The sequence below is a fragment of the Chiroxiphia lanceolata genome, chromosome Z (genome assembly GCF_009829145.1).
Source record: "Chiroxiphia lanceolata isolate bChiLan1 chromosome Z, bChiLan1.pri, whole genome shotgun sequence".
Classification (NCBI taxonomy): Eukaryota; Metazoa; Chordata; class Aves; order Passeriformes; family Pipridae; genus Chiroxiphia; species Chiroxiphia lanceolata.
This window is the reverse complement of record NC_045671.1, coordinates 48538105-48550934: the sequence shown is the minus strand read 5'-3', so window position 1 is coordinate 48550934 and position 12830 is coordinate 48538105. Positions and strand designations below refer to the sequence as shown.

The window sequence follows — 12830 nt, the reverse complement described above, 5'->3', positions numbered from 1 at the left end:
GGGTGGGTTTTTTAAGATACTCATATTCTTATCTGTTTTGCCTGAATAGTTGTGTTATTTGCTTCAGGGACTACTGGCCTTAGAGGGAGAGCTGACTCCTATTCTTGTCCAGATGGTAAAAAGTGCTAATATGAATGGTCTATTGGACAGTGACAGTGATTCTTTAAGCAGCTGTCAGCATCGTGTTAAAGCAAGACTCCATGAAATTCTCCAGAGAGACAGAGAATTTACTGCTGATGACTATGATAAGGTTAGCATATGATTAGTTTCCTATGAAATAAAATAAGTAGCCACAAAAATTCCTGTGTAAAAGTAATGAGCAGTGATTTTATGTATCTATTTTGAAAAATTTTTTGTGTGCTTGCAAATAGTTTGAACTACAAAGGAAACCATACTAATTGTACTGTAGGTATTTTGTCTTGGAAGTTGAATAATCAGAATAGCTACAAACTTTGAAATAGGAGTAGATAGGCACCTCATTCATATGTATTTTTCACCGTTCCATTAAAAATATTTTAAGTATTCAAGAAATTAAGTTATATTGTTCACATTTTTTGTAATACTTTGACAGTATGTGGTATTACAAAACGTTTTCCTGCCTACTGCGGTTGTTTCAATATTTAATCTGCTACAAGGTTTTTGTTTTGGTTTGTTTTTTTTAAACTAGGAATACTAAGATGCTGAAAACCAGTAGAATACTTTCTAATGAATGAAAGGAAATACTTTATTAATATGCTAAATTAGTGCATAGTAATACAGTTTATGTTGACTTAGTACAGAACACTTGCAATTGTTCCTGGTTTTAAGTGTAAGTAATATTTGTTATTGTGAAGAAACTACTCTCTTTCAATTGTTTTCACTCTGTCTCATGTAACAGCTAAATACAAGTCCTCAAATGAGGTTTAATCTTAAACTGCTATTTTTGGAAAGATATGGAGAGCAAATTAATGAAGAACAATTTTACTACCCTGCTTGTATACTCTGTGGATTCATTTAAATGTGTAAAGTATCCTTCAAACCACTGCCAGCAGTGGATTCACCAGTACTTGGAAAAAGGGAGTGGGTACAAGCAGTCAAGGATTTACTGATGTTTGCCATAGAGAAGTCATGGGATTTGAAATGTGGCTGGAACTAACAGAGCAGTCCTTCAGACACTGAAGGAACTAACCTTTGGGATTATAAAGCAGTAATAACTTTTGTGAGGTTCATTTATATGTGGGTGTTATTTCAACTTGCTTGTGATTTGGGAAAACCACATGGGGTTCATTCCTGTGCCCCTCTCTCTATTATGTATAAATAAATCAATTCCTTGATTTACTTGGACATGATATGGAGGTAGAAACTACTTATTATTAGGTAGAGGGCAGAAGTTTTCCATATCCAAGTTATTCTACACATTTTAGGAAAGGAAGGAAAGTGCAAATACATATGTGTTATGTGTATAAATTACTGTTTAATCTCATTGCTGACTTTGGATTCTGCAGACTTTTCCAAAAAAAATGAGGCTAAGGCTCACTTACATGGATATTGACTATTGTTTTAGTGATGCTGGATGGTATAATTTGTAACTTCTACAACTTCTAAAGAACATCTTATATGTTCTTGATATATGTGCATTTAAAGGGTGTCTTTTTGTGTTTGTGTCCTGCAGTCCTATAGAAACACAGACTGAAAACAGGAACAAACTGGTTTTTTAGGTTTGATTGCTATTGCAAATCTGGTTCTTCCCCCAGTTTTACTAAGAAAGGTACTTTATGGAACAAAAAGTATTTTGTGAGACATGTAGCCTAATGACAACATTTTTCACAGCTTTTTTTCGTAAGCTTTAGGATACAGAAGTTACTTGAAAGGGAGTTATTGAAGCTTGCTAAGTATATACAAAGTTTTAAACATCTTTAAAATTTTCCTGTCTTGGAACAAAAAAAGCAGGTTTATGAATTCCTGTAGTAGCTCACATTTACTGTATAGAATTAATTACCGTATGAATTTCCTGACACCTTTGAATTTGTAGTCAATCTTACTACCTTTTAATGTATTTTCTTTTTGTAATGCCTCAAAGGGAGTATGTAATTGAGAAATGATTAAAAAGAGAACAGCAACCTGCTTGAATGCTTTTTCTCCAGTACTTGGAATCTTTCATATGTTCCATCTTATCTGAGGTCTTTCAAATATAGTCTGTTAAGGTAATTTTTTGTTTATATCAAATTGCAGCTTACTCCATCTGGAAGCATCTCATTGATAAAATCAATGCAGGTTATTAAAAATCCTGTAAAGACATGTGACAAGGTCTATTACTTGATCCAGAGCTTGACATCTCAGATCAGGCAAAGAATGGAAGATCCAAAGTCTGCAGGTACTCAAACAAATCTGTAGTTGTATTTAGTTTCTCTTGTTAATGTATGAGAGATAATTGTAATATAACTTTTTGTCATCAAACTCACTTTTAGAAGAACTTCAGTCAACCAGTGGGTTAGGGATTTTCACATTGTGATTTCATATGCATAATTTTAAAGTAAAAAGCAAGAGGAACATGTGGCCATATTGCAGGTAAAGGTTCTGTGGTGGTCAGATATTCAGGCCTCCTGTGCTTGCAGAAATTCTTGTCTTAATTATTTGAAACTTGCCATTCCACAAAAGTAACAGGAAAAGCAGATGGTACTAAAGCTAGCTTATATAGGTACATTTTATATTTAAGTATCTTTGCTGAAGATCTGTTGCTTGCTGTATGATGTGTTGTAGTGTTGCATAAAATGATACTCAATATTAGTGGTGGCCAACCAGTGAGCTGGAGTGACCACAGTGCTTTTTCATTGCTAGCTAAATATTAGAATGCTTGCTGTCAGTGTTCTCTGCAGTGTTGAGTGTGCAAACAGCTTCTGTCTGAGGCTGAACAGTGCAAGTGTCACCTGTACAAAGTATCAGTGTTTTTTGTCTACTTGGTCTACTCTCCTGTCCCAGGATGGGAATAATTCATCCTTTTTACTTGTCTCTTTCTGTTGATGTGTGCAGGAGAGACAAACGGAATGTGTTGTCTTTTCTAAAACAAACATGTTGGATTGCTCCTCTTCCTCCCTCCTAGAATTTTTTTAAAGCTTTTTAGTTGCTTTTTTCCCCTTTTTAATATATATCTGTGCTATAGGACACCTTATTCTTGGTGCTGTAGTTTTGATTAAAGGGCCAGTGATGCATTTCTGCAGCACTGCTTTGTACTATGGTAGTGCTGTGATGCTTTCCACACTAAAACTAACCATATGCACAGGTGTTTGTTCTTCTTAGAAGTAATGAAGTTAACTTATGCAATCCCCTTTATCTGTAGTTTCATTGTTACCATGTAATTCAAATGTCCTTTTGTTACTTGAATGGTCTTGATTACTTAGAAGAGATATGTGTCTATCCAGATATTCAGCTGTACCACAGTGAAACTCTAGAGCTGATGCTGCGCAGGTGGGCCAAGCTGGAAAAAGACTTCAAAACAAAAAATGGAAGATATGATATTAGCAAAATTCCTGATATTTATGACTGTATAAAATATGATGTACAGCACAATGGATCCTTAAAATTAGAAAACACAATGGAATTATACAGGCTTTCAAAGGCATTAGCTGACATTGTTATTCCTCAGGTAAGCATTTTTTAGTTATTAAATAGAAGAAATTGTAGAATAAGTGCTTTTTCAAATATTTTGAAAATGTCTACTCTGTCTTTTCTATTGAAGTTCCAGTATTTTGCAATAATAGAGGCCTCTAACATTATCTCTTATTTTTCAGTACCAAGCTGATTGGTTTTTGTAGGAAAAATTTGATTCATAATTAATTAAGATGAGTTTGAGGTGAATCTTTCTAGCAATTTAAGATGTGAACACGCCTCCTTCCTTTACAGTAGTGTATTAAAATAAAGTAGTTCATCTCAATCATCTTCATAGATTTAAGTGCAGCCTTTGTGAACAACTGTATATTCTGACATTGCTTTTAATTTCATTTTTCCTGCTAATAGCAACTCTTTGCAAATGAGACTGTTAATCCTAATCTATGTAATTTAACCTGTTTTAAACAATGTAAATTTCAAAAGACATTCCTACTTTTTCAAAATGCTGACACTCTGTGATAAGAATGTAGACATCAAGTTCCACAGAATTTCAAGCAAGATAGCAGATGGAGATGGTAGCAGGAAGGAGGAGTGACCCCCTAGATGTTTTGCTTAAGAAAAAGAGCTTGATCATACCAGAAGATGAATCTTCTTTTATGGTTTAACTAATGAATGAAAAACTATTTCTCTGTATCAAATCAAACAGCGAAAAGGCAAACTGCTTGTTTGGTACATAAGTAATCAAATGTCATAAAAGTGTTAAAATGGTTTGCAGCCAGGGCAAACTAGTAGATGAGTAATTTGGTTTAATAGAAGCTTTGAATTAGAAGGCATTTTAATCTTTAACTGAATTTTAAAAGTCAATTTCTTCTTACACAGGAATATGGTATTTCTAAAGCTGAGAAACTGGAGATTGCCAAAGGGTACTGCACTCCTCTAGTCAGAAAAATTCGTTCTGACCTTCAGAGAACTCAAGATGATGACACTGTAAATAAGCTTCACCCTCTGTAAGCCAGATACTTTTTTACATGGTTACAGTAATTCCTGTAAGAATTGATGTAGATATTCCATAGCTTTCATATTTGAAGTGTCTTTTTAGCTCATAGTAATCAGATATTATTATTTATTTATTTGTCGACAGCTTTTTTTAAAATAGGGACACATCTCATCATGTTCTAATAGCACTTTTCTTTCTTTTAAGTTACTCCAGGGGTGTTATGTCCCCGGAACGCCACGTTCGCACACGGCTCTATTTTACCAGCGAGAGTCACGTCCACTCCCTGTTATCCACCCTTCGTTATGGTGCCTTATGTGATGTGAGTTCAACACTTTCTCTGTTAAAGCTCTGAAGAGGAACCTTAAGGACTCAATCTTGCTATGATTGTGTCAACTGAAAGCATAATTTTCTTAAATGACTTTGAAATTTATCACATTTTTTCAAATATTTGATTTCTTATTATATATGCAGAGACATTTCAAATTGCATTGGCTGTGTTGTGTTAGTCACAAATATATTTGGAAAGGACAGATGCTTTTTTTTTCTCCTATGTTGTCACCAGTAATTCTTCCAACTCTTTTTCCTTCCAGTTATCATTTAGTGTTTTCTTGAATTTACTTCTGGACTGGCTTGTTATTTTTGACTATTAACATATTGTCAGGACCTCCCTACCTGACTTAAAGAATGCTCATATAGTGCAAAGTTTTTCCTGTACAGTGAATTGTCTTACTTTTCTATACTGTTGTAGAATACCACAAAGGGGGTGCATTATTCTCCATCTGATTGTCTTTGACACCAAGAACTAAAAAAGACAAGGTCTTCAGATTCAGAAATTACTTATCTGAGTTCTTGGACAGGATAAATGCAGCACAACAAATCCCAGCTAGCTGCTTGTAAAACTGACTAACATACTAGCTTTTGAAATCACTGTATTGACATACTTGCTTCTGGTAATGGATGACTAAACTCACTGATGGCAAAAGCATTTTTCATCCTAGACCTCAGTGAAATGCTACAACAGATACACTCCAAGTTTTAGTCTGATAAACATTTAATTTTTCTTTAAGGTGGATTACTAAATGGTTTCTTTCCTAGGGCATGAAGAAAGGTAACTATTTGTTTCAGTAGTTTAGGATGTGATGGTTGTATTTCCTCTATACACTAGAAAGCTTCATTTACTTTGTCTGTTTGACTGTTAGCACGATACCTGGAAACAGTTTCCATAATATGGTTGTTAAACTGAGTTTCTTGCTAAATTAGTGATTCTCATTGAGAGAATCTTAAAAAAGTGCCTCTGTCTACAAGACATATCATCATTGTCAAAAGAACATGAAAGACACACTGAAATAAAATATGAAAAGTTCTCCCTTCCACTTCTCATTCATTTGATGAGTAATTTTAAGTCACTTGGTTTTTTGGATGTATCTCTGCATTTTCCTTAGGTGTGATAAGCTTTGTGCTTCTGCTGTAAATTTAAAATCTGTGTAAATGAGGAAAAGGTGAAATCATCAGTCTTTTTAAAGAAAATAGCAAGGTTTTTGTGTTGATTTTTTGTTTTTGTCCCTTCATAAGGAATCAAAAGATGAACAATGGAAACGAGCTATGGATTATTTAAATGTGGTCAATGAACTCAATTACATGACACAGATTGTTATCATGCTTTATGAGGACCCAAACAAGGTATTTAAAATGGATAAGTATCTTCAGAAGTGCATAGGGCTGAGCTATGTATTACAGTATAAACCTATGTAATATTTTCCTTCAGGAACTTTCTTCAGAGGAACGTTTTCATGTAGAGCTGCACTTTAGTCCGGGAGCCAAAGGTTGTGAGGAAGATAAAAATTTACCAGCTGGATATGGATACAGACCTGCCTCCAGAGAGGTAGTAATTATGCCTTTCTTTAAAGCAAAAGTTAGTTTTTCTGGAGAAACACCTAAAATAAACACTGGAAAATAGTTAGGTAAAAAATGAAAGTGTGATTTTCTTACTTTGGTAGAAAAATGTCCAGTAAAATATAGGCAGTCCCTATCTTCCATTTTGAATGGGCATTGAGGTAAAGGACACAGATAATTCGGACTGTCTAAGGCTTTGCCAGAATTTTTGCTAGAAATACAAAGTACTCTTTGTAAGAAAAGTGATATCAACATCACTGTCACATGAATGATATTCTGGCAATTGAAAGAAATATTTAAGAAAGTAGTTCAGGATGCTTATGAATACAGATTGTTGAGGAAGGATTGATGTTTTCAAAGATGTATGGTCAGGTCTGTGGACTTACCACATGCTTTTTGAGAAAGGATTGAAAACAAACCTTGGCTGGAATTCTTCTAATAGAAGAAGAAAGAAGAAAGATATGTAGATTATTAAAATATAGAGCAATTTGGTCAATTGACTGTGATTTTCATCTTGTATGTTTGAAATCATCTTGCTTTATCTTTACAAAGAGGATTTATTTAAGAGCTGCTTCTGTCTACGTGTTTCAAGGTGCACAGACAAATTGAAAATGAATTATGTGTTGTTTGTAGAATGAAGGCTCGAAGAAAACCTCTCACAGAAATGATAGTGATGAGGAGGCACATACTCCTAAAAGAGATGAAACAGATCGATCAGTAGTAATGTTCAAGCCAATGGTATCAGACCCGATTCATATACACAGAAAATCACCCCTTCCAAGATCCAGGAAGATTGGTTCTGTTGAAGTAAGTGTTTGTGTTCCAGATAATGTCTTTGACAGAAATTAACTTTTACTTGCTTTATACAAAACAAAACCAAATGTAATTCTGCTTTTGGCTACACAGCACCAGTAGGATGCATCTCACAGAAGATTTGCTCTTGCTCTATGGGAAATCCTCCATGACAGTAATTTGTCTGAAGGAATTTAAAAAAAAACAAAAATTACTCTTCTGTGATAAGACTTTCTTTTTTTTTTTAAGCCACTTTAGAAAAGTCAGTATTTATAAATGAAGACTTTTTCAATCTAAACCTGCATCTGCAAACTAACAGGCATTGCTTTCGTATTCATCATTACAAGAAAGCTGCTACTGGGAATTAAGCAGACTTTCAGGGTGAACCACGCTGAGAGGGAACAGAGGGATTGGGGGCGGTAGGGGAGGTACAGGAGGAGAGACATGTCTTCTCTTGTGTTTGCTTTCACGTGGGGTGAAAGTGACTCCACTTATCAAGCTTTTGAAGGTAAGAAAATAAACCTGGAGCTTTTTATTAAGTGGCTGAGGTTTGTGTTTCATGAATTCACTAGATAACATCTTGAACAGTTGAGTTTGCTGTGTTGAAGGCCATGACATTTAGATGTGCTTCACAGACATGGCTTTAATGTCACAGAGATGGGGGGATTCACGGCTGTATCACTGATACCATTTGGATGGTTGGATAGTTGAGCGGCAGAGCTTCAGATGGTGCATAGTGGCACTTCTGTGATATTAATGCTAGAAGCAGACTAACAGCTTCTTATTGCCTCATTTTCAGTTGCTTAAAACCATCAGAAATGAAGATTCACATCAAAAGCTTTTTCTTTCATGTTTGTGTTGGGAATGGGCTGTTTGTATGCAGTAAAAGTATTATAGATTTGCAAGTTACTTGGTTATTGACAGTGTGGAGAGAAAAAGATGCATGGTTCCTTTCTATAAGGTTATTTGTATAACTTCACATGACTTCCATAAATTAACAGACATAATAAATGTTAATGTCTTACATTTTCTATTTCCAAGTTTTTTCATAAACAAATGCTCACAACATCAATATTTTTGATTTTTAAAGCTGTTTTCACTATGATCATGCAAACTCCCCTCCTAGTTATGAGTTCATATACACACAGTTTAATAGTCTATTACTTCAAACTTCTAACCATTTTCATAAATTATGTGGAAGTTACTTTCACAAGATATCAGTAGCACAAATTGCCAAATTTTGACTATGCAGATAGTATATATTGAGATCTAATGTATTTCAGCATTCTGTGCTTGTTTATTTGCGGGAAGAAATTAGCCAATTTAGAGAAAACATACACTATGAAATATTTTTTCTTAAAAGTAAAATTGGAAGTTTCATCTGGCCTACTGAAATCTGCAAAACCAGTATTTGGAATATTTAAACCAAACAAAGTGTTTAAAAAAAAAAAGTCACTGCAATTTAAACTGCAACTGCCTTGACCTTTTTTGTATTTCCTATTTTTCCCTCCTGTAAGGCAATTCTCTCTTCACCTATGTCCGTTAATTTGAAAGGACACTGTCAGGTGTGAGATTATATGGAACTTTTAATCTGGGTTATAGTCAGCAATATTTACAGAAGGATTTGCAACTGTAACTGAGTCACAAAAAGAAAAAAGAGCAGAGTTTTAATAGTAAAACAAGAACATAAAGTTCATCAACATTGGAAAGCAAATTCTGTATTGCAAAAAATGTTAATGCTAATGATACAAAATGATGTAGGGTATAGGGGGGCTCTTAGCCTGACACTGTCCTCCCTTGAAGTCTTAATAAGGTGTCCAGCATCAGCTATAGTTCAGGACTTTCTTAAGTTTGGAAAATTACTATCAGTCAGGTTGGTGCTACTACCACTGAGTCAGCTGTAAAGTCTCAAAGGCAATTTAAAAAATGAGAGTCTTTCAGATAAACTTATAGACTAGAAATGGATACTATTAAGTAATAAATAGGAAAGTTTAATGTACTTAAGAGGGGAAGAACTATTAAACAGGATGTCAAGGGTAATAGATGTTCTGTTTCCAACATGTGGAAAATTCTTAAAATCACGAATCAATTATTGTTAATAAACACCTTTCTCTCATATCTAATAATTAGTTTACCAGACATTTGACTGAAGTGTTATATTAAAAGATATAGCTGGATGAAAAGAAAAGAGTGGAACTGCTAACTTCCTAATATTGAATTATTACTCTTCTCTATTCGCTGTTTAATAGTTTTAAAAGTAGTATATAAAAGGGTGCAAGCAGATTGGGTTTTTCTTTTCTGTTCATTTGGCTCTGTTGAATCTAACTTTGCATGCTTTGCTGTTTTTTGCCCCCTTTCTCACTTCCAGGAAGAGAGCCCCCTGAGTGTGTCTAGCCCAGAGTGTATTGGTACCTGGCTGCATTACACCAGTGGTGTGGGTACAGGGCGTCGAAGACGCAGATCAGGGGAACAAATCACTTCTTCCCCTGTCTCCCCTAAATCACTGGCTTTCACATCCAGTATTTTTGGCTCATGGCAACAGGTTTTTAAACTTTACTTCATTAAACATTTTATGCATTCCAAGCAACAACTGTCTTTAAGGACATCTAATCCCTTGTTATGGATTATGTTTGAAGCAAAATCTTCCACTTCTTAAAATTACTTGCCGAGAATGTTTGGGGGAAAAAGAGCAAGTGCATGTTTTTCCACTGAATGTGTTACATGTTTTCATAAAAATTTGGTTTCTTTATAGGAATTGCAAATGTTACCACATTAAAAAAGACTTAGTGCAACTGCCTAATGAAAGAGATTTCTGCTTTGGTTTAGTTGTCCTTTAAGACTTTAAAACCAGCATTGCTTAATTTGGTGGTAGGTAAATTGAAAAAAAAATTTAAACATTAATAATTGCAACCAATACCATTTAAAATAATTTATTTGGTACTTCATGCTGCTATTCAAAACTTGTTTTGCATATATTATATTTTCAGTGGCCTGGTATTAACTATTGCAGGGAAAAAACTCCTAGCACTAATAATTCTTGCCTTCTGTATCCAGAGGTATCTGAAACTCCCAACACAGTACATCATCCATTGACTTGTACAATATTTTGAAGATTGTTCTTTATACTGGGGGGTGAGGGGAAGGTAGGAAAAAAAGGAACGTGAAATGTCTTGGAAGTACCAGTGAAGATCTAAAGATGTTCAGAATGTCAAGATATTGTTTACATGTATGACAATGGATGGTGTTCTGTTAACCATATCCTTTTTCTCTGAAAATTTTCATAATTTAATATTGAAAATTCTAAAACTATTTACATTGGAAAAGTTTATATCAGCAAAGGCTGTGAGCATCTGAAGATTACACTGATTGAACCCGTGCATGGATCAGTGATTGTATCGTGTCCTCAATAGCTTGTCTGTCTTTCCTTCCCTCCCCTCCTTTTTTTTCAATACAGGCGCAGTTTAGGAGAGTGCATTTGGTAAAATGAAATAAAATGTCTCAAATGTTTGTTCTCATATCGGTCTTGGTCTGTGTCCTTTCTCATTCTGAATGCTTGCTTTGCACCACTTCATTGCAAGGAACTCATATGTGAAATGGACTCCCTTCAGAAGGGGATATTGCATGATCTTTCATGTTTCCTTTACATATTTTTACTAACACTTATCATACAGCTTATTAACACGTGTCTGTCTGAAACAGGCTGCTGTATCAAGTTAAATGGATGTTTCATGCTGCTGTTCTACTTGCCCTTATTTTTCTGTTTTTTCATCCAGGTCCTATCAGAAAGCAGTAGTAACTTACGAACACCACGAACTATTCTGGAACAAAAGCAGAGTGGTCTAGGTATGTGCCTACAATTGAAATTTTGTTTGATGTTATCAGCTTTTCATCTGCCTGTTCTGTACAGTTGTATATTCTTTGAATAGCTTTTTTGTTAACAGGACCCAATAGTACTTGTTATCAGTAATGTATGCTGAGTGTCTGCCTACGAACTGAACAGTTTTTCTGCAGGAAAAGTTTTTAAATAAATTATAACTGAAAATAGCAAAGTGTTCGAGACTGTTCATACTACTGATTATTTACTGCTCGCAACAGGTGCACAGGACTATTTTTAATGTAAAGTAGATTTTCATTATAATGTAGTTTCTGATGGAGTTTTCGGAATTTGCAAGAATCTTTTGGATTGAAATGGCCTGCACCAGAAACTGTTAAAACACTTTTCTTGAAAATTTCTGTTTCCTGCTGCGGGCAGTTGATGAAAGTGAAGGTATTTTAACGAGGGGACTGGGATGGGGAAAAAAACCTCAAGTTTCTTAATAGTATCAGGGGTTTTGCACATATTCCCTCTCCTAAAATTAATTTCTTCTTTTCAGCATTAGAATGAATCATGCTATAATTCAATGAGTTGTTTCAAATTCCCTTAATTCAAGTGGTGCTTTTCTGCTACTTCTTTTAAACAGGCATACATATGACTCATATGCAAAAAAAATGAAATCATGCACTACTGTAAATCAGTCTTGCTTTTTTTTTCTGTGTGTTTTTTTCATGGGAAAAATGAAGTGTAGAAAATGCATAAGCTATATGCATAAACGCAGAAGTAGCTTTTCCTTTCTTTGTAAAGATACGTATTTTTTGTATTATTTTTTGTATGTCTAATCTTTCTGTGATACTTTTCTTCCTGTTATATTTTCCCTTAGTAAAATGCATACATCAGGTGCTCTTGCTTATTGAAGTCCTGTTTTTTGTTATGTGCTTGATAAAGTTAAATGACTTTTCTTTTATGTGACACAATATGGCTTGTGGAAATTGATGTATTTCTGTGTGTAGATTAAGGTATTATATTTGGTGTGAAAGGCTTTTGCCACAGACCAGGCACCAATTTTTTTTGGCTGTGATTGGTCACATATGCTAGTAATGTTTCCCCTCACTGGACTGTTAAAAGTAATGAAAGGAAGCATCACTGGATAGACAGCTGGTTTTCAAAAGAAAAATCTGCTGCTACTCATCAAAAATAAAAAGATAAACAGCTTCTCCTTTCAACTAGTTGTAAAATGTAAAGGAAAAAAATTGAAACATTTTTTTCCATTTTGTTCATGTTGTATGTAAGTTCCATTTATGGTTGATGATTACAAAAGTTATTTTTATATTTTTGTCTGTGGCTTTCAATGATTTGTTTAACTCCCATTCTGATGAGTTGTAATAAAAGTACTGTCACTTGCATGGAGCTGTGCAAAAGTCTTCTCAGGAAAGGAAGTTAAGCTAAACTTTTAGGTATTTTCAGTTTGTAACATTGTCAGTAATGGTAGCTGAAATATGAATAGAGTTATTTCCAATTTGGTTAACATTTTCTTGGGTTAGAAGGGAAATATTCCTATAGTAAGTCTGTGGAAATGCATGAGTACTTTACTGCAGCCTATCATCTCAAAGGTTGATTTGGATGAAAGCAGTGAGCAGTATCTTTCCAGTTTATATTTGTTTCATAAATGCAGGTTTTAAAATACACAACTTTCACATCATCCTCCTCCTCATCATCTTCATTTTGTTTTGTTGTTTTGTTTTATGT

At 34.5% G+C, this 12830-nt stretch overlaps 1 protein-coding gene across 14 annotated transcripts in view; it reads left to right on the top strand.

The window, feature by feature from the left end:
* The window catches only part of PPIP5K2 (diphosphoinositol pentakisphosphate kinase 2), a 47521-nt gene that overhangs the window by 25326 nt on the left and 9365 nt on the right, over positions 1–12830 (top strand). For 10 of the 14 annotated variants that reach the window (XR_004354427.1, XR_004354428.1, XR_004354429.1 and 7 more), the window contains 10 exons: positions 68–250; positions 2212–2353; positions 3399–3622; positions 4465–4592; positions 4787–4901; positions 6155–6262; positions 6348–6464; positions 7109–7282; positions 9636–9809; positions 11041–11110. Coding sequence is in view for 11 of the 14 variants with exons in the window: in XM_032675198.1 (XP_032531089.1) it covers positions 68–250; positions 2212–2353; positions 3399–3622; positions 4465–4592; positions 4787–4901; positions 6155–6262; positions 6348–6464; positions 7109–7282; positions 9636–9809; positions 11041–11110 (1435 nt within the window). In the remaining 3 variants the exon portion in view is untranslated. The remainder of the gene's footprint in view (positions 1–67; positions 251–2211; positions 2354–3398; positions 3623–4464; positions 4593–4786; positions 4902–6154; positions 6263–6347; positions 6465–7108; positions 7283–9635; positions 9810–11040; positions 11111–12830) is intronic. The other 4 variants (XM_032675200.1, XM_032675205.1, XM_032675202.1 and 1 more) reach the window with 1 other exon arrangement.